Source organism: Cygnus atratus, chromosome 17 (assembly GCF_013377495.2).
Source record: "Cygnus atratus isolate AKBS03 ecotype Queensland, Australia chromosome 17, CAtr_DNAZoo_HiC_assembly, whole genome shotgun sequence".
Taxonomy (NCBI): Eukaryota; Metazoa; Chordata; class Aves; order Anseriformes; family Anatidae; genus Cygnus; species Cygnus atratus.
The window spans coordinates 7,294,402-7,317,331 of NC_066378.1; the positions used below are offsets into that span (position 1 = coordinate 7,294,402).

The 22,930-nt window shown below is 38.7% G+C and overlaps 1 protein-coding gene across 8 annotated transcripts in view; it reads right to left on the bottom strand.

Moving 5' to 3' along the window:
* ARVCF (ARVCF delta catenin family member) overlaps positions 1-22,930 on the bottom strand; it is a 270,617-nt gene that overhangs the window by 159,542 nt on the left and 88,145 nt on the right. For 4 of the 8 annotated variants that reach the window (XM_050714261.1, XM_035556856.2, XM_035556857.2 and 1 more), the window contains exon 1: positions 4,063-4,293. The exons of 3 other annotated variants lie outside the window; for them this stretch is intronic. In XM_050714261.1, coding sequence (XP_050570218.1) covers positions 4,063-4,278 — 216 coding nt within the window. In that variant the 5' untranslated portion in view covers positions 4,279-4,293. Of the gene's footprint in view, positions 1-4,062; positions 4,294-10,293; positions 10,391-22,930 lie in introns of those variants that run through there. One more of the 8 variants, XM_035556876.2, reaches the window with a different exon arrangement.

Genomic DNA, 22,930 nt, shown 5'->3' on the forward strand with positions numbered 1-22,930 from the left:
TCAAGTACCTACTAAGACAAATACACCCTGTTATCTTAAAAAAACAAAACAAAACAAAAACATACAAAACCCAACAAAGAATGGGAAGTAACAGTCAAATGATTACATTTTTAAATTACCGGATAATTTTTGTCAGTGCAAAGACTTGTCAGATGAACTTATATTAGTTCTTACAGGTGTAAGGGTCAGTTTGAAAAGACTCTGCACTAGATTGCAAGGGTCTGTAACACCCGCAGTTTTCCTACCTACAAGAAGGGGGATAACAACTATTTTTTTTTTCTTTTTTAAACTGAGTGGCAACACCTCTCAAATCCCTATACATCACTTCAAGATCACTGAAAGCACAATTTTATTGTATTCCTTGGCAAAACAGGTTTATTGGATGCTGTACTTTATTTTGGTTATGAAACATTAACAGGAATGGAAATTGTCAATGTGTACCAATGGGTAAACAGTCTTTGAATGCCAACATTTTTGTTCAGCTCCCCAGCTGACCAGATTTGACAGAGCTTCTCTACAACGCATGGAGCCATGCCAATTTAAACCAGCTCAGGATATAGCCTTGTGTTTTAATAAGTGTCATGTGTCTGATGTTTTAATAAAAGAAGAGACAATATTCTTTATTACTAAAAAGTTATGCTCGGAATAGCTATCCAGTGATAATATTGCAGCTTTGAGCATTCAGCCTCCTATAGTACATACCCTACCCATGCACTTTCATATCTTCTCCCTGCCCAACTTTAGTTGCCACTGTGAAGAACAGCAGAAGGCTGATTTGGAAAGAAGTGAAACAGAACCAGGCAGATTAAACTAAATCCCTCACACATGAAGAGTATTAAGATTTATCAAGCTTGTAAAAACATCATCAACCAGAGACTTTAATATGTAGAAGACACATGATAGGTGCTACTCACCAGTGACTTAAAAACTTATTGGCCTTTGCATGCACTGGTAAGCTGATAAAAAGGCAAAGTCTATCTGTGCTGCCAAGACTCCCACTGCTTGGGATACTATAACAACAAAAATATATTTATTTATTTTACATTGGTTTAGTGCAAAGTTTAGGGAAGCAAATGCAAAGACACATTAACAGACACCTCTGCTCTTTTTTAGTATAGCCAGGTTTTCAATTTCAGAAACTAAGAGTGATGGCCAGCCACGTGGCTCCCAGCACTCGAAGCCAGAGTGGGGAACAAAGTCAAGAATGTAATTAAAGAATAGAAGGATTTTTAGAAGATTTTTATTAATCTGATAAAAGCTCTCAGGTTAAAAGATCATAACATATTACATTTTCGGACTAGTGGAAAGGTTTTTAGTAAGCAACTAACGACCTGTTGCCCAATGGGTTTTAGCCTGGAAAAGCACTTCGTCTGCCCACTTCAAAATCTGCATAAGGTAGATTTCCCTAGAAAGCACAGGGCTGGGGTCCACATTTCCAGTTTTGGCTTTAGATCAGTGTTCCTACTACGATGTGCATCTGCCAGAAGTTTAAGAGTTAAAGCACCCTAATTAATGTCACTAGGTATACACACAGCAATACAGGATAATTGAAGCAATGCTTAAAGTCATTGTAAGATACACAGGACAGATTTACCCAGTTGTTCAACAGCATTAACAAAATGCAGCATTTTGCTGCTATTAACCAGAAACAATTACTGGTTAAAGCTAGCTGTGACATAGCAGTGGCTAATTACGGCCTGTTGCAGGCAGGGGAGATGGGTACAAAACATCTGCACAGTCTGAAGGTTTGGCAGGCACTGCCTTCTACAAAGGGCTATGAAAACACAAATACTTCAGCTGCTCTATCACTAAAAGATTCTCACTGATATTAATGGGAGACATTTCAGCAACATTTAGCACCTCTAATTGTGATGACAGTATCTCCCAGAAATCCATCCTCTGGAGGGAAAAATCCTATTAAAGAACAATCCCCGCTATTTCTAATTAATATCTGAACAAACCACTTATGATTTGTTTAGATTGTCGAACAGTGAATTTATCCCGCTGAAACAACAAGATGCTTTTCAGAAAAATCCTTCACACCTTCTTAATTTACAATTAAAAAAAAATAAATAAATCTATGCACAAGTCTTTTGGCAATTACAGAACATCCCTGACCTTATTTGCAGATTTGACATTTCTTGTGAAAGGCCAAAAGACATTACGTTGTACACAATCCCAGCAAACAACATGGAAAACTGATGTCCATTTGCACAGATCATTAAAGATTATTCAGCACCCTCATGAGATGGAGTTAATTCTCAATTCTTGCCCAAATTCTAAACAGATTAACTAGATTATGTATAATTACCCTCACCACTTCCAAATGGAAAAGCTCCTACTGGAGTGATTTTGTAATATAACTTAAAACATAAGGGTGAATAGGGTGATAGGCAGAGATTAGTCAATCTCTACCAAAACACAGCTTCAGAGAGAGCTGTATTTGACTAGTGCACGAGCAATCCCTGCAGGGAGCAGAGCATACAGTACCTTTTGCTCTCTGTACTCTTGACAATGAAGTTCAATATATAATAGTAAAAATAAAATCACTATATATCCTGCATAAGACTGAAGGTACAGGTTTCTTCCTTCATTTAAATACTAATTAATTTTACTAAATCAGGAAGGAATTTGGCCCTCAGCACATTTTATGAAAATTCCCTTAAATAACCTTACATTAATTCTTAACTGTGCATATTTAGCTAATCAACCATTTTGTGTCTTATACAAGCTACTCTAAAAACCTCAACAATGTTCATGAACTAAAGCCTTCTCTCATCGCCACCACCCCACCCTGCTCCAGAGTGACAAGGAGCCGAGCATACACAGATTCAGTTTGGTGTCACCTCCAGGGGCTGTTTCTCCACAAGAGTCACGTAGACGCTAGTAACTTAAACTCTTTTTATTGAGTTTTCTAGGAAGTGGTTAGACCTTAAGCCATAACTGCAGAAAACCCATGCTTCATCAGTTTTGTGGATAAGGAATTTCATTCTGAAGCTATTAATCAGGCACTTTGCACAAAGTCATTCAGAAAAGTGAAGGTGAGCTTGTCCTTTTCTATAAAAAAATCTGTAAGCACATCTTCCCCCTCCCTAGCCCAGCTGCTACTCAAGAGGAGATAATGACCTACAGCTCCTACCAGCTACTGTCATACTTTTAGGCTAACCAGTGCAGGCTGCTCCTTTCACATGAAGTCCCGCATTCAAGCATCTACATGTACGGAAGCATGGCAGCTATTAATAGAAAAGCTATGCTAACTTAATATAACACCAAGTCCGCCTGAATGCAGCTCAATGCAGGTATCATTGTAAAGCAGTCTAGGATGACTGGGAAACAGCTTTCAGAATCCCCATAGCCTGGAGTCTCTCTCTGAACTGAACAGTGTTTTCTGAGGAAACAGACCTTCGCAAATGGTTCTATTGCTTCTGCACGACTTACCTTGCATGTCAGAGGAATTTGCTAGTTAAAGTAATTTAGAGATATAAGTAGTTTATCATCGCAGTTAAAGAACACAAATCAGGCAAAACAGTAACTGGAAATCTAAAGCTACCACGAAGCTTAAGTTTGCATCATTAAAATAAAAACCGTCATTTCAACAAATATGGAAAACAAATTATGAAGTCCTCCCTGCACAAACAATGAGACTTTGCAGGAGGGCAATCCCTGCTTTTAATGCTGTTCCCCCTGTTCAACGCCCAAGCATTTCTAACGGAAATTTTGTTTGCTCTAGAGATTACGATTCAGTATTGTTTTCCAATCATCAGAACATCACCATACACACAGACTGAAAGGGGGCAGTGAAGATTTCTATTGACGGTTTAATACTCAAGGATGGATACATTTACACAAATATCCCATGAGCTAAGAAGTAAAGCAACATCTAAGCCATGGCTCTGAAATCTGAGCTATGAAACTAATCAATGAAACACACCGACTCCGGGGTATCAGAAGACAACCTACAGAATGAAATGCAGATGACAAACACGATGCACCTGGCTTTCAGGAATGGGAAATTCTGGATTAGGTGAACTCTAGCAACAGGTAAAACGAGCAGGCTGTTACCTGCAGGACAAGCTGCTGCCAGGCGGTTGCCAGTGGCTGACCATTGCCAATGTTGCAAATGCTCATTCGGTCTGCTGGCTGATTGGCACGCTCAAGTTGCAAGGAGACATTGCGCCGCTCTTCCTCAAGTGCCCGGGTAAGCCGCTCGAAACGAGCTTCTTGCTCCTTAACAGATGCTAAAATGCTGGCAGCAGACCTGATATCATAGTCATCCATGATTGTTTTCAAATGCTCCTGCCTGTTAACTGACATGGGCAAATGGAAAGGGTTAGGTAAAGGGGTGGGGAGGGCACAGGTCAGAGGTTAAGAATAAAAATGCACATTGTTAGTCACCCTACTAGAATAGCGTTCATTCTAAGAAGCAAATTCCAATGCTCTTTGAAAAGACTTCCTTTCTTTTCAATGATTTGATTTTAAATTAGAAGTAATTAATCTAAGGCTTCCCTGTTCAAAAAAGAGAGAAATACATGCCCACCTTGGATAGAATTTATATTTAATTCCTTTGATCTTTTTGCTAAAATTGCTTGACAGAGGTTTTCATCCCTCTTGCAGAGCTAATTTCACTGTGCAAATAGTAATGTACTTAAAAGAATTATATTAAAAAAATAAGACTTAGGAGGGGTGACAAACACAACCTTTCTTGCTACAGGCACTTGGAATTTTTCACTCTAACAGCATAAATGAGAAGTCTAGCATTTTTTAAAGACAAACTTCACAAGAAAACAATTGCATCCATGGCTTCCAAGTGAACAGAAGTCCCCCAGATTTAGCAGATAGTAGCTGAAAATAGTTTTAATTCTGAAATTACAGGAGTACACTGTAATATGGAAAATATTTTTAAATACAGACAGTGCAATTGCGGTTGAAATGTGCTGGATGGTTTCAGCATGGTAGCCAATGAAGCAGTCCGTCATGCAGCTGTTTGCTAATAACGTAAATGAAAAAGCCCAAATCAAACATCTTCAATGGAAAACACACAGGACTGATTGTCTCTCAGTGCAGGGAAAAAAAATCAGAAGATAAATAGTTGGGATACATCTCCCTCATTTCTTCTCTAGTAGGGTTATGAAGAATTCCATTTAAAACCCTATTTCCCTCTGTATGGTGTGTGCAGCAAAACTCCTCATTGGTTCCACAGATCTATCATTTGAACATCAGTTAAAATGTTTTCATAAGAGTATAAAGTCAGCAACATAATATAAGCTTAAATACTGGCTTCAACAGAATCCTTTCACTAAAGCTAAACAAATGACTAGTTTGCTACTGTGTACTAGTAAACTACTTAAGGCACTTCTGAGCTGAGTGCACAGAGGCCAGATTTTCTTCAGCTGCTCTAATTCAAGAAAAGTTCATACTCTGTGCTAAGAGTTATACTGTCTAGAAATTGTCCCTTCATGTGCAAATCAGGAGCATTCTTCCTGCTGCCACAGAGATTCTTTGTTTTCCCCATCTATTAAGAAGGATTTCCATGACCACTGGTGATATTAAACCCTAGTTTCCAGAAGCTTTGCATTTTGTCATTTGGTGCATGCTCTGAATTGATTCATTTTCCATGACTGGAACATTATTTACCAGGTCTTTCTCCTGTGCTGATTCTTTGGTAGTTAATGCTAATGTGGTCACATGCTGTGGTGTTCCCAAAAGAGAGGTGTTAGTAGATATCAAGCTGCATGGTTTCAGTTTGATGGGAACTCAGAAGTAACCCTGATGTCTCCCTTCTTTGTCATATTTGGTCGAAATCATTCAAGAGGCCCAAAAGACTCTGAAGAAGCAGTACCAGACCCCAAAACAATGATACATACTTTGATTTCATAGGAAATAACCTGCCATAAGCTCTGAGGCTCAATGTTAACTCCTAAACAGTTGCTTTTGAAAGGAATCAGGGTGGTAAGAAATCATGTTGCAAGGACTACTATGTATTAATTTCACAGTGTTTATTTACCACCATGATTTAGCCTTTCATGCTTTCATACCGGTAAGCAAGTGTTATACAATCTAAAGACTTCTCTTATTTAAGCTTTGACTAAGTTTCTGTTGAGAATCTGAAAGGGAACCAAAAACCACCAAAGGATTTTCCAGACGCCACATCCTAGTCAAACATAGACCAAGCTGTCAACAGAGATCTTCCATTGAGAATCTTATTTTGCAATGCTAGTTTATCAACAGACCACAAAACCATCACTGTGTTATGGTTTCTGCAAAGGAGATTCACCACCATCTAGAAGGACAGCTAAACTCAAGAAGTCCATGCAATGCAGAACGGTACTGCATGACTCACCTGCTACATCTCAGCATGATTTAGCCCTGGCACAGCTACACATAAACACAGCCAGGCTTTCTGGACCTAAGCTGGCTCACATGCAGCCTACTTGCGTGTTTCTACTTTTGTGCTTCCCTGCTTTGCACAGATGGAGACAGCTCTGTTTGTCGTCCTTCCTCTCTGGAGTGCAGACATGCTCCCAGGCTCCTTCAAGGGAGACTGAAGGAAGGGGTACTTCACAGCCCCACGCATGAGTCGTGTTTTGGGAAAAACACATGTGGGGGTTGGGGTGGGGGACATTTCTAAACACATATTCCAAAAGACAGCTACCTGACTACTAATTATCACGGCCTTCATGCTACAGCAGAGGAACAGCCTGACTGCCATACAAACCCAATCCCACCTTAGATGAAGGGAAGCTCCAGGCCCAAGGAGAATCAATCAGAACGGGCCAGGGATTAATTAATGGAGAGACGCTCCTGAGAAGCGCTGCAGAGCAGGAACTCAGGTTTCCTCAGTCTCTCTCTGCAGGGGCCCACCTTTCTCAGCCAACTATCAATGGAGCCCTCAGAGGCCAAACTAGCTTGGCTAACTAAGTTAGGTGACAGAATTAGAGGGAAGAAGATCCTAAGGGATCAAAGGTACAAGTCACTGCAGAAGTCTAGGACAGTCATGGCTACCTCTCTCTATAAAATGTGAGCATACTAGAGGTGGAATCATTCTCAGATTCACATCAAAAAGAAATGACTTTAGCTACTACCCCCCAAAAGTCCAACTTCTCTACTAAAGCCGCTTTTTTTTTTTTCTTTTCCAACAGTTGACAATGTATTGAATAAAGTTTAAGAGCTTTAAGTGGCTTGTACTTTCAAGGCCTGGCTCAGAGCAGATGAGGGTGCTGGGTCCATTCTCAGCCTGACAGTGGGAAAAGCTCTGGCTTTCTCAGTTCCAAACTCGGAGGCTGTATCCAGATGTTCTCTCCAGCTGAGCCCAGAGGCCATGCCAGCATAAGGAACAGTCTGAACTCCACAGCCATCCCATAGCTGGTACTGCGATGACATGTAAGGTATAAACTATTGTTCCTTTCATCCAACTTCTTGTGTATCTACTCAAGACCAACAGTCCCTTATACGAACAAAGAATCTGCATTAAATGGGAAATGCTACATTGAAGAGAACTGAAACCCTACATGCAGAAAGATAAAAATACCACCCCATTCTTCTAGCTCTCTCAAATGCTAGTGGCCCAGTGCAGTACAGCCATGTGCAGTGCTCCCAGCACAGATGAGAAGGGCTCAGTAATGTTACTCAGTAGCAGGGTCACCTCCTCTTGCTTACTGTAGGTAGTTCGTCCGATAAGCCAGGACCTCTATTGTTTTCTCCAACCTTTACTATGCCAATCTCTTATAAGCATTGCAGAACAGTACTCCTCCAACGTGCAGTGTAGCAATCCTTGAGCTTAAATTTTATCTTGGATGTATTCGTACCAGGTGAACCTTTGACAAAGCTCCAAGGCAGGACGAAATGCTTCTGTTGTAAGTGAACAGATCAGAAGACCCCTCTGGAAATCCTAATAAGTAGTGGATTTTAGGCTAATAGAATTTCCCTCAAGAGAAAAAAAATCCACAGGTCAAAAAATGGCTTATATGTCACAGTGGTAAGCCCGTATATACACAACAGAAAGAAATAAAAGCAAAGTATAAAAGTTTTCAGCATTCCTCCAGGTTTTTCACCTCAGGAGAAGGTCAGAACTGAGATCTAATAGAAAGTTATCGCTGCAGAGCTAATCATGTGTGCTGTACCCCTCTACTGTGTTTCTTTATGGAGACCAGAGTTTCACCTCAAAAGAAAAAAACACTATAAATTAATCTGCCTTTGGTTAAACTTCAGTGTAAGGATTTAGAAGAACTCCCACTTAAAAGAAGAAAATAATCGAACCTCACCTGACAATATGTAACTGCAAACCTCTTTTGTAGTACCTTCAGATTATTCAGGCAATTCATTGTGTGCAGCTAAAATAAGTTTTTCTCACCTGTGACTATGAGATGGGATAGCTGTTATCTTTTGGGTACCCAAGCAGCTGGATATTTCTATGTACTAACTTCAAAACGTGAATCAATTCGGAATGCAGGAAGAAGATGGCAGGATGTAAACCACAATAACTAAATTCAGAAAAACACACTCCTTTCAGAATATATATTGTAAGTTTCTGTTCCAGGGAAGAGTATTACCAACAGCAGCATGTAAAACTGACAAACACCTCCTCTAATACTGATTCTGAAGCAGTAACAGCTTGAATAATAAAAGCTGCAGTTGATGACTTAGCTGATGTATAACTTTCAAGTCACATTCTGAGAACGAGACAAAGATCATATTCTGAAAATTCTTAATGAGGTATAAGAACTTGATGCCACACATGAGAGATCCTAGAAATTTTGGGTTCTATAAATGGTAAAGCTCTCTAGAGAGCTATAGAGATCTCCATGCAGAAAATATAACATTAACCTCCTTATAACCATAAATATTGTTGTTCTTTCCTCTGTGCAAAGAAAAACATAGGCAGAAAATAAACTGTATAAATTTTCAGATGTACAATTAGTGACCATTAAAATCCTAATTCCTATGCAGAAACAGCAGCAGGACCAGTAACTGCCTTTTAAGAACAGTTGGACAAAGACTGACTTCTGCATTTCAAGTGATTTATTAACAGATAAATACTTGCTTGCTGTTGATTGCACTCCCAATTATTTACCCAGGGTTTCGACAACTTACATTATCAGCAGTCTAGACCAGAGGAAGAAAATAAAAGTACTGACTCATGAGTTACTTATTCAGGCTGCCACTTGCAATTTGCTACAATTTGTAACTAAATTAAAGTGCATTGAAAAGCCTACAACTAGATGAAAATACTAGACCTATAGCAGCCAGGTAAAGATTATTCCTTAGGCTGCACTTCTAAACACAGCAAATGCTTGTCTACACGGTGTCAAAGGCTACGCTGACAGCAGCGAATCTCCTCCCTTCTGCCTATGTGACTCTAAATATATTATTGTGTTGCATTAGACTTAGAGCAAAGTAAGACGATCTATTTTTTCTGACTGTTCATATAAAGAACTAATGCATCAAATGGCCTCCTGTAGGTCAATACAGCTTAAGTGCTCAATAGGGATGAACACCACCCCTGGGTGAAGAGGCCAAAATCGGGGCCTATGCACAGCTAACACCCAAACTCACGACCAAGTTTGAAGGCTCTTAGAAACATTAATATGCCTAGGGTTACTTGGTCCTCTGCATAGAAGTGAGTGAGCTCTGCCCACTAATTTTGCTAGTATAGGATGTAGCTGATGGTCAAGAGCTGTCAAGAGAGCCCTTGTGACTAAGGGGATAGAGTTCTGGGAGCGTTGGGCATCTAAATGCTAACAGTTCTGGAGAATCTCTAATCCTCTGCACTTCTCCAAGTATTCTGCCTTTGTAAGGCAACCAGGTTCTTGAGTGAGCTGGATTTGAAGAGAGGAGCAGTGCCCACCAGTCAGCCACAGAACATTGCAGAGCCTTCTCTCCGAGGGAGGGGAAGTGTCTCTCAAGGCACACAGGAAATTTCTCAGGTCCCATAGTCTGAATACTGAGCACAGATACTGCTCTCTTCCAGCCCAACTCAAGTCCACTAGGTCCTACTAACAAGAGATGGTACTACGATGAGCAACAGGAAGCTTGTACATATAGCAAACTGGCAGTTGTAGGAGCAAAATGAAAGCCTGTGACCATGCATGGGAACAATAGCTATGTGCTTCTACAGAGAGGAAAGCCATCAGAATAAAAGCAAAAGTGGGACTAAAATAATCTGTGGAACTGAAGCATAGCACATGCTAATAATATTTTACCCTAAAGTGCTACAAAAGATGAGCAGCACAAAATGACTGTTATCCCCCATGCCATATCAGAAAGCATGCAGAGAAAAACAAGCAAGATACACACCTAGTGGATTACTGGGGTCTGAATGTCAAAGATGCTGTGACATCACCCGCTAAGACTAGAAAAGTATTGACAAAGTAGGACAGCAGCCTCAAGCAGAACCAACTATAAGAGAGAAGAAAAAGAAGACAGAGTTAGTTAACAAGGTATTACAGTCTCTTCTGCTCACATTTGTTTCCCATGTTCTCCTTACTTTGTTGTATAAATTATTTATCACAGATCATTTATGATACTGTTTTGTTCCTAACAGGGAATAAAAACAAACAAAATTCAAAGAAGGCAATCTTGACACTGCTAAAGGAAAGGAAGAAAAAAGTTAGTCTGGTTTGTTACCAGCAGTCAATAGTTGCATGTTCTAAAACTGGATATTGCAGCCAAACATTTTAGAACACAGAAACCTAACATGAAGCTCTTAGAAATAATAGTAATTATTTAGGCACACAACTTTAGGCCCCCTGTTTTATGCATGAGCCCTGAAATGGCTCAAGATTGTTTCATGGATACTTGTCAGAGAAGGTAAGTTCATTTCTGAAAGATGCACACAGCACAATAGTTTGCAACTGCTTTGTTTATTCTCCCTGTTTGTAATCTAATCCTATAGGAAACGCTAGTGAAAGTAGGCTCTTGGATATTAGGTCTTCTATTTAGCTCAGTAAATCTTGGACTTGTTTTGTCATAAAACATTTAGCATGGAACTTCTCTGGGTCAGTGGTTGCAAATTTAGTACCTGTTTTTGCTGGATAACATACAGAATAGAATCCATTTCACAAAGGCATGGTTCCATGAAGCAGCATATCCAGTTTTAAGCTACCACCATGTAAAAATGCTGCAACCACATGGCACGAAGTGCAGAGCCAGTACAAACTCACTTTGCTGGTTCAAATATTTTAGAACACTTTCAAAGAGTAATTTTGCCCCAGCAGATTTTATGCTTGACCAGGTACTGTCTGCCTTCTTGATGCCAGCATAAACACTGTTTCTTATGTTTTGGCTAAAATACCAGAAATATGATCCTTTCTTTGCACTGATTCAATCTCAAAAGGCATGGAATCGCCATGTGAAAAAAATCATTTTCTTTAAACTAACAGAAGTAAATTCTGTGCTCAAAACTTACTAAATTTAACAAAACTGTGCAAAGATACATCAAAGATGAAAGTCTGGAGGTAGAGTGAAAGATTAATTCTGAAGTAAATGACCCGAGGGAATAAATTAAGCATAATTCAGTTTCTACAGACAAAAGAGTAACGTTGTGCAAAAATAAATGCATGTTAATTGTAACAAAAGTCCAAATAAACTGCTTCTCAGACCTTATGGCGAAATCTGTCTTGGGCCTGGCTCTTCTCGTTGCTGCTCTGGTTGACTGAGTTCTAATCTGACCCTTACGTGACAATCTCCACCAATGAATAGCAATGAGGAATTCACAAAGAAAGCTATTTCAATATAGTTCTCTCATGGGCACAGACAGACATACTGTGTTGTGTCAAAAGAAACAAAAAAGGCTGGTCAGGGTTTTTTTTGTTTCTTTGGACAGAAGCAGTCTGTGAAACAAGGCTTCAACTAGGCAAAGAACAAGGGAAGAGGAAATGCTAACAGGAAAGCTGCTTGAGAAGGAACTTGGGATCTCAAGAGCATAGCAATGAACAAACACTACAGCCCACCAGCTCTATTATTACAGAAAAACGTCCATGTAAAATATTTGAGATTTTACATCAGTAAGAAATTTCAATCAGAAATCTAGCAGGAATCATTTTGTAGAAATAAGTACGTTCTACAAATAAATTTGCAGAACAGCATATACAGTCTGGGCTTAGCAACACCACCAAAAAGAAACGGGACACGCACACATCACTGCCTGCACGATGCAGTCCCAGCACTTCACTCACTAGAGAACTGGCTCTGGGCAGCAGCACCAGAGTAACTCAGATCTTACTGTTATAACAGTTATGGTTAACAGTTATTGGGTTGCCTGCTATAATCCAATCCATTAAAGAGAATTATTAGACAAATTAACCTCTTAATTAAAAGCACCTAAATTGTATTCTATTAACTTACAAAAGATACGATTCCCAGCAAAACAGACAGTGCATGACTTGGATAATCAGGTTTTAAAACATCTTTTAAAGAAGGCGTTTGTCTAGTGAGTGTGGGACAGAGAAATGGCGTTCTTGACCTTTGTTTTTTTTAGGGGGCAGAGGGGCCAGGGGGGGATTTATTTTACACAAAGCTTATAGACACATGAAAACACCAACAGATACATATGCAGGAAAGCCCTGGGCAGGTCACAACATCTCCTTATTTGTTCGTCCAGCTACAGCCTCTCTTGTGGTACATGTTCATCTTTGTAAAGCAACTGAATGGCCTTGATCAAAGAGGTTGTGAGTAGTATTTATTTATATAAATTATATTAATTGAAAGCATTTCTTGTATCTTTCCTATACACAGGATCTCATAGAGAAAAACTAGTACACAGAACAAAGTACTCCTGGTATACAACTTTGCTAGCAAAACTGCTTTTTCCATCACAACTGTAATTTGCCTGAACAAAGCAAATTTTACAGTTCTACTAACAACTTCTATTTGCAGCCATAATCATTAGTGCAGATATCACCTTAACTGTATTTTTAAATACAAAAATTTCTTATATCTAATCTCACTTGGATTCACCAGTGCACGTTTAAATTATACCAGTCATGGTCTTTCTACACCTTCCCTGGGTAAATGATTTATGACTTCAGCAGAGTTTGCTACTAGAATTTTTTTTCTGGTTTTCCTTCCAAAATTTCATGCAGTGTTTTCATGGCTCGGTGATACAGCATGCCTACACAGCTTTAATTATACTGTAGCTCAATTTCTTTAACACCCCTTCAGCAGAGCTTACTACTACAATTTTTTCTAGTTTTCTTCCTAAAATTTCATGCAGTGTTTTCAGGGCTTGATGATACAGTGTGCCTACATGGCTTTAATTATACTGTAGCTCTGTTTCCCTAATAAGATATGTTTCTATTACTACTGTATACTCCCAAATGGAAAGGAAAATAAATTAGAGCAATACAGAACACCTTTATAACAACCACATACATACAATAGCATAAATAATTCAGCAAACTATTAAACTTCACATTGAAATATTTTTACAAGGGTAATCTTTAAGTAAATGTTTTAGCCTATGATTAGTTTTACCCAATATAAAAATTTCCATTTCATCTTGAAATTTATCATTTATAGCCCAGAAGAGAACGACAGCACCTTTCTGAAGAGCTCTTGCTCTTCGGGACCTACGAACTTGCCTACACTGAGAAAGCTCAAGCCTTCCATCAGAGAGCATTCATTATGCCACACTTCCCTCAAAGATCAGTGTTTGTGTTAATTAAGCATAAAATAGCACAGCAAAGTGGCATCATGTTACCCCACACTTACTAAGTGTCCACACTAAGGTTTAATGGGGTATGTGATAGGCTATAAATTCACACTGTGCACTGTAAATTCTCTGTGTAAACAAACCCTCCTCCTATATTTTCAAATGAGTATCCAGGTTAAATATATATTTATTTAATCTTATACATATCAAAAGACTGAGCAACGTAGCCATGGCTAAATTCTGACTTCATTACGAGTCTGCATAACTTGAGTGTGACAGTTAAAATCCTTTGCTATTGTTCTATCTCAATGAGTGTTAATTCTGTCAAATTCAGACAAGACCATGGAAATACTAGCATCATTAATCATTTCATTCCCTACATAAAAAGAATCACTGATTTGCACAATTTAATTTCTGTTTATCTATTTTATGCAGGCAGCATTTGGGAGACAGCACTTTTTTTCTCCCATATCAAGAAGCCAAGTCTGGAATACGAATAGCAAATTTGCTGCTTCTCAAACCTCTGACACCTTTTCTTTGTGCCTTGGAACTTTGCAAGCATGATTGCTACCGGCTTGATTAGTTCACAGGGCAATCACTTTAACACCCTAGAACACATGCCATTGCATCCTAAAGCTGCTTCATGTCATTGATTTTTCAAAGGTCTCCCCATCTGAAATCAATAAGGAGCTCTACTTAAAAATGGATTGCACTTTGTGGTCCTTTTCTGATTCATGTATATGCAGGTTGCGGAGTATTCTCATAGCTGCCTTTAGCAGAAGCTATAGGTACTGAGCTTCAGCACTTCCTCTGACCCCAATCCAATTGTCACTGACATCAATATATGCTTTAACCTCTGTGCTTCCACTGTGAGCACAAAATCTGCAGCTACCTGTGCAAACTTTTACTTAGTACAAAATTCCAATTGAAAATTGGAATAGAAATAGGAATAGGAATCCAATAGAAAATCACCATTTTACCAGAATACTCTCTTCCACTCAGCTAGGAAAAAACCCTCAAGCAGTGCAGCTTATGTGAATGCAAGATAGCATCAGGCGTTAAATTAACTATCAGTGCACTGCATACAAGCTATCTGCATAGAATTGTACTGATGGACTTGGTCTGATCTCATTTTCAACAGAAATACTTTGTTAATAAACTGCACTACCTTGCCAGGCTACCCTTGCAAGCAGTGCCACCAAAAATCAGTAAAGTCTATTCTTGGGACAGGGTTATTTCAATAAGAAAAAAAAAATCAAGATCAAAAGCAGCATATTTCATAACTTCACTCTTTAGCTCTTCTGCTAGTATTTTGAGGCTTCCCTTCATCAATGTAAAGTCCAGCTTGTCCATACATAAGCCCATCCCATGAACAAACTGTGATTACACTACATAATTACTTCCACAGAATACTTAAAAGATTTTGCCAAGCAATACACAACTATCCTCATTTTTCTGGCCTCCAGATTTTGAGTTTTGGCCAAAGGGCTTCCATTTGAAGAGAAAGGCTACTTACTGATGGCAATGCAATCTGAAGCTGTCTCTGTGCAGTGAACTACAGCTGAGAACAGCCATATATTTACAACCATTACATCTCCATTTTGCAAAGTGCAAGAACATGAGAGTTGGTGGGTAGGCAGCGATTTCCATAGCCAGGCCAGTTTCTCATTAACAGAATGGACCAAGTGAAATATTACAGCAAGGCTAGAAAATCTTGCAGATGGTCATAATCATCCTTTCATAACTGATATTATTGTGATGTCTTCTAACAGCGACAAAATAAATAACAAAATGGCAGGCAACAAAGATCAGGACAGCTAGGCAGTTAAGCAGATCAACAGCCTGCTTCATCTGTTCCAAACACTACAGTAACAGTGGCAGCAGACAACGTATTTAAATGAGCTGACATTAGTTAGAAAATGGTCATTTCGCTACACAGTTTGAGAGGAGAGGGAAAAAATTGAACCATGACCCCACAAAACAGTGAGTGTTTAAGCTCAGCAACAGACGTGTCAAATGACTTATCCCAACCACGAGGAGTTAATTGATGCTATAAATAGTACTCTGAAAAAAAAAATCACCAACAAAACAAACCACTTAATGCTTGTATCCAAAGCACACAGTCTAGCTTTGCTTATCTGTAAAATTATTTTCCTTTTTTAAAAAATTAAAAAAAAAGTGGGCTTGGGTGGTTTACATGGAGATAAGCACAGAGAGATAATTTGATTTCAGGCTATTGAGAAATTTCCTTCCTTTTATGTTTCAGAAGAACAGGGCTGCATGCAGCTAAATGAGATCCGTAGATTACAGTAGAGGAAAGGCTAATAAAACTGCATAGCTACATTCCTGGGTAATAACAAATGTTTTGTAATTCTATGGCTCCGATCTCAAGGTTTATGAGGGCATTTCCCATTAATGCTTTTAAGATTAATGCAAATAAACGCATCAAAAGGAAATAGACCTTTTAACCCACCTGAATCAAATACTTAGTATGTCTCTTGGTATTTCACTCCAATAAACAAACTGCCATGGCTAGGAAAAAATCACAATTCTGGTGTTCAAAGCAAGCATCTTCCTGTGGTTTACTTGTGGCTTTCAGGAGACAAAACAAACAACAAAAAATAAACCCTCTCCTGTTTTGCTGAACATAGATCTTGTTTAACTCTCAATGTCATATCTATTGGGTTGTGTGGCTTCTGCATTGCCCCAGGAGGGAACTGAAAACATTAGTTTAAACAGGGAAGAAAAAAATGTCAATATTCATGTTTAATTCTTGAAGGTACTAAATCAACCAAATTTTATTAGCTGCTGCTTACCAATCAATCCTAGTGCATTACTCCCCCATATTTCAATGTTACTAAAACCAGCCAGATTTAGACCTTACATTGCTTTAAACCAGGAATAGTATCAATGAAGAGGAGATTAATACAATACATAAAGAGGGAAGGAAAAGAACGAGGCCCACTAGCTCTAATTCTCTCCAGTAACATCTGTCTCATTCTCAATCAAGTATTTTTTTTCACCAAGCTAAATTTGGAAGCCTAAGGCACTAAGAAAACCTGCTCTGTTAGACCAAAACTATAGATCTGCTTTCCGTAATTGTATGTGCAGATTCAAAGGTGGCACCAATAGACCCTTCACTGTTTCAGCATCTGTAAATTTAAAATGCAATCCAAGTTTCTTTTACCCTTGTAAGTTTAGGACATAATCCAAGTTTGTCCTGGTTATCACCGCAGCTTTTTAGTGTTACAAGACAAACATGCATCTGAGCATAATAAATAATATCTGAGCAAAATAGAAGTATTGAGCTCATCTGATGTCTCGAATAATCATCCAGTTCATGCATAAACATATAAAGGCAGGAAAAACAGATACATTTTCATGACAGTCTCAGAGAGACTCATCATTCCATATGATGGATTTTGGCATGTAACAGCTCTAGCACTGCCAACCGAACAGTCTTTGTTACACATGGCAAAACGTCCTGCTCTAGAGCCTTGCTGTCTGAGGGGCAGAAACAATGTCACAGGAACTGCCAATTAACTTCTCTGTCTTCAGGTGCAAAACATTGTCGAATCTTCAAAGCAGAAATCTTTTATCACTCAGAAACGTTTTCTATTCTATCTGACAACCATATTGGCTTCTTTAGGGTGGGTTATGCTGGCAGCCAAAATAGCCTTCAGAGACTAACGTTCAGGACTTGTCTCGTTCATACCATCAGGTGAATCAAGGAGCCATAGTAACCCCATTGATTAGCCCAGACTCAAAACGTTCTTTACTCATTTAGATCTTTCACTTGCATGAAACAGAAATGCAGTGCTGTGCTTAGTCTGCAAAGTGTTACATTCATCTATTTATCAAAAATGATTTTTATTGCATCACTGTAAGTAGCAATTTTCACAGCTAAGATTGATTCTTTACTGTAAGAGCTTTTTACACACCAGCTTATAACTCCATCAAAATTTGAACATTTGGGCTCAAGTTTTCCCTAATAGGTCTTTCCTTCAGGCTTAATTTTTCTTTTAGGAAAACTTCAGCTAGAATAATTTGACTGTTTTTCATATCATTAAAAAAATAAATAAATAAAAAAGTGCAAGTTTTTTCCACCAGTGACCTAGAAGACACAGTCAAGCAACTTGCTATCAGCAGCAACCCTACGGCTGCCAGCACAGTGCAGAGATATGCAGTCTCTATTGTGCTCTGTATGAAGCTCAAAGGTTGGCAGAGGTCACCGTAGCTTGTAACTAGCAACGTAACACCCGTATTGAACCTCCAGCTATTTTCCTTCTTACCTATTCCTCCTTTCCTGCCTATAAAACCTGCTCCAGATTTGGCCTTATCATAGGCCTCCACCAAGACTCCATTTACTCTACTTCTTCTGTGTGGTTGCTCCTCTTGGGTCTGCAGTTCAAAAAGATGAACGGAAACTTCATGCTTTTGCTATTGGCATTTGGGTAAATAGGAAGTGAGTATCTGAGACATGGAGCAGATAAAAAGTAATGCAATATGTATGGCCCAGAATACAAATTAAGGTCTTCAGATAACCCTAACTGCACCATATCCTAGTTTTTGCAACTTACTTGCAACACTTATAATCTAAGTGTCTTCATTGCTAAATTCTATCCCATCATAGCAATGAAGAATCAAAGAGCCTTAAAAACAATCACAGCCCCAGGAAGAAGTGATATAGATAGCTTCTTCAAATGGCCTGCTGAACACAGTAAAGATTTTTTTTCTGTTCTCCTAATTCAAGACAAGAAATCCAGTAGATACAACTGAACACTCTGCTACCACACATGCAAAAACTATCGATAGCAAAGGTGGTAGAGATCTCTGCATTTAATTCTTTTCTAAAATAGTAGAAACAGTTGTGCATCACAGCCCTAAAGTCATTCAAGTGCATTCGAGCGCTATGCTTGAAGGTACTTCTCTTGGCTGCCTACATGGACTCAAGAAAGCATCCGATACAACTGAATCTTGGCTTGAGGTTGAGCCTAATACAAAAATCAGTTGGAATTGGGGAAAGTATTGAATTTGGGGGGGGTGAAGGGGAGACGTTATTGAATTGGGGGGGGCACTATCAATTGTCTTTTGGAAAGGTTGCTTTCTTCCATATAGCTATAATTAGTCACTGACCTTGTCCCTTCCAAGGCATTTCTTCTTTTGTATCTTTAACTAAATCTCAATGCTTTTTGTAGTTTATGTTGCCCATCAATAATATTTCCTCTTTCCAGGAATGCACTTATCACTATTGCCTAATTACAGTTATTTGAATGCAGAAATAATTCTTCCAGATCATTAAATATCTGCTCCAAGAAACAACTTTCTATTCAAACATCCCTTTTTAATAAACATTCTGCTGATGACTGCTGAGTGGGAAAAATTATAATTTTGCTTTAACTGTCTAGGCACTTCAAATATTTAAACAAGTTCCCTCTTTCATATCACAATCTTGCACTGTATAAGTAGAAATATCTTCCAGCTATAATAAATACTTTTAACATAGTTTATTAAGACTATATAAGAGATAAGTAGCAAAGAATTCAGACAGCAAGTACAATGTAATCTCTGTTCAGAATCCTTCCCACAAACAGCTTAGAAACTTTAAATGGGCTATACACACACCTTCAGTTTTGACATATATAAATGTGACAATGTTCAATCTAAAAAAATGAAAGAACTTTATAAAAAATTAGTAACATGGTACTTCTAATTCAGAGGATTATTTTAGATGAATGCTTGGCTAAAACTACAATCCACCTACACTGAGAAAAATAAAGCAGTACACAGAAGGGAGTGATATTTCAGGAAAGCAAACAGAGTACTGTAACATTTAATCCCATTATTCACTGCCGAAGCCCCAGGATTAAAACCAGACACATCAAAGTACTAAGGTGAAGTCACAGCAGCTGAAAGTGCTTGTGGTCATCCTCAAAGCAACCAGAAGATTGGCCTTTTTATCTCAGGAATGGCTTAGACATAGTTGGCAGGGTGGGAGCAGAGAGCAGGAGACATCTTAAAGAGTGTGACCCTTACTGCTGAAAGAGGTGGGATGCACGACATACTCACACAGACTTTAATCTAGCTTGCTCAAGTACAGAAAAAAAATCAGGAAAGTAGGAGCACAAGCTGAGAACAGGCTAGCAGGTGTCCACCTGCTGTAAACGTAGTTGAAGGCCAAAGTGACACAGTAGGAGACACTTCCTGCCCTGTCAGGGGGAGAATGAAACTAAATGAGGACTTCCATGGTAGAAGAAGAAGAGAGACATCGATCAGAGATAGTGTGGAGCCCCAAAAGAAATACTGACATCCCTCTTTTCAGTAAGCAAAGACAGAAATGTTGTCACCTAGCACTTAAATTTCACCCTCACCATAGACAATACAGAATTACAAAGGTTCCTGCGTAAGTTCCACAGTTTTAATATTTATCACCTGACCACTACTTTAAAACCAATTTTAGTAGGCCTTCAACAGCATGAATGCTAATGAATTTCTGAGAGGTGTAAAGATAATATAAAAAAAGTGCAATGGTTTAAGAAAATACATAATGACAAAGCAACAGATTACTCAAGAGAGACTCTAAGCAACTACAGAAACATTATACCTTTTACAGTGTTACTTTCTTGAACTGGCTTTAAGATAGAAATTCTCCCTTGGTTCAATGATAGCTCTGCCAGAGAAACAATGAAACACAACAAAAAAAGACATTCCATCTGAGGGGTTAGGAAGAGAGGGGTATATTTAAATAACTGATAACATTTACCTAGTACAGGGGAAACCTATTAAATATACGTTCTCTTGACCTCCCTTCCCTTCCTGAGTCATGCTGTTGTCCGAAGTAACACAAAAGTGTTGTAATCTATTCCACCATCACCTGAGAACCACAAAATCCCACAGCACAGAAAGGAAGCTCGACAGGAAGAGCTCTTTTGGCTAAGGAGCTATTCTAATCCTCTTGGTTTCTGTCCCAGCCCCACCCATATGTCCATGATCAAACAGTTCCCAACTTAGAATTTAATCCAAAGTATATTTAATTTCCTATTGATTCACAGATTTAAAAGTAAAAAATGCTTCCTTCATAAGCACACATCATAGCATTTTCAGCCATCCAGACCTAAATACCATCTAGTGACTCTAAAAATGTCAACTGTGGCTACATAAATACATCTCATACTGTTTGACATTTTACCTTCTAGCAGCAGGAAATATGAGAAATTAGGACAGGAAGAAATTCACCTTTGAAATTCACCAGGAAGAATTCAACACTTTTCAAGATCTCCCTCTTAGTTTGAGCTTCAGGTTGCATTCTCATTACAGCGTTCCTTATCCCAGAAACTTCTCCTACAGATTACAAACAGGATGCTTTGTCTCTGATTCCCAGGCTCCTTCCCTGTTCGTGAGACCAAGAACATTCCGAGTAGCTGATTCCTGCAGCTTATCCTTTCATAGCTCCACTCAGGAAGGAAAGTTTACCTACAGAAACAGACACTGTCACTCCCCTTCCACTTGCAGCCTGCAACTTGGCTTCACCATTAGACCCTTTCCTCCAGCCCTCTTTTGGTTGGAAAGTACACCAAGTCCAAACCCAAGCGGTCAGTAACAAGAAACACTTCAGCCCTTCAGACTCACTGTAACCAAACAGCTGCTAATACAAAATTACATATCTCTGAGGTAACATGAGCATTTATTTGAGTCCTGATTTCTTTTAGTGTTTTTTGCATAACAAGAATATGACGACCTCCTCTGTGTAGGCGAATTTTGTGTATTTTATTAAAATATGCTCCATTTTAAGAAATGAAGTAATTTGTGATTTACATTTAGTGCCACCTGGAGCAGCCAAAACCTACTGAAATAATACTTTGCTTGATTTATCCTTCCTCCTTTCCCACCCGTATTTTTTCTTTTAACTGTCAAAGTCAAGAGGACAAGCGGCCTAAGGCATTTGTCTTCAATTGGGACATCCTGGTTAAGACCCAGATCCACTGTAGCCTGCATGTATGGCTGGGGGCTATTTAACCTTTTTGTACAGCATAATCTGGGAGGAAACTGCATTTTCCTACTTCACAACATCTTATTAAATTTATATACAAAATATCATGAGGTATCAGGTACTTCAGAAGAGAAGCACCCACATTATTACCAGTCGTCTTCTAGTGAAAAAGACATATTTGTATATTCTGAAATTTATTGTTGATTATCAGGAAGACTATTTCTTTTTTTTCCAATAGAGATCTGTTCTATTTTATTCTTTAAACAGATTTTGTGTGAAAACACACAATAATTTAGGCAACTAGAAAGTTTAACAACTAACACTAATAACATTGACCTCTCCACAAGAAACATGACCACATTGCTTCCTGGTCCCTTTCTTTCCAATTCACATTTGAGAGATTTATCAGATAGAACAGGAGTCTTAAGAGTTTTAACTAAAATTTAACGGCTATATACTTGCAATTAAAGGCATAAAGAATCACAGTTTCTTTGCTACAAAAGATATCTAGAAAACTTACTCTTTTGCTAGGATCCTCTCAAAAGTCTCTGCATAATTTCCACCTGCAGTGAGACTGAACTCTCTGATGTTAGAAGAAGTTCTGAGAAAACTGTGACTAATTTTCATTCTTACTTTATTCTACTTTATTTTTTTTATCCTCCCCATAATGCATTGCTTTCAGCCCCTTGTATTCTACACAGCATCACCCTCCTAACAGGCTGGCCAACTAAATACTTGCTCCAGACTAACGTAGTTGTAAAAGCAAGTTTACAGTATTCTCTGAATTGGATCCTTTTTAGAACCTTGATGCAAAAGATTCAGATTAATATATAACTGTAAGGCAGAAAACAAAGTCATTACTTGCTGAACACATCACTTTGCTAACACATAATCTATCCACACTTGAATCTATCCACAATCTATCCCACACAGTTGGGGTTATGCCAATATTTTGCCAGAATTAGCTAAAAAGTAAAATAAATAAAGCCAACAAAGAGGTACAACAGATGATCAAGGCAAGCCTGGAGGTGGCTGCATCGCCCACATGACACATCCACACTATGGGTGACACAAAGATGGAGCTGAGACAGGAGCTCAGAACCACACGGGCTACCTACCTTCTCTTGCAAGACGGACACTAGCCTACCTTGCCTCTTGTGGATATGGCAATCCCTAAAGTGCTTCCTGGGCTATGGCAAACAACCGGATAGGCTCATGCTGACAGATCATGCCGTTGTTATCACATTTATAAAGGGCCCATATGACTGACATTGGGAAAACAAGTATTAGTT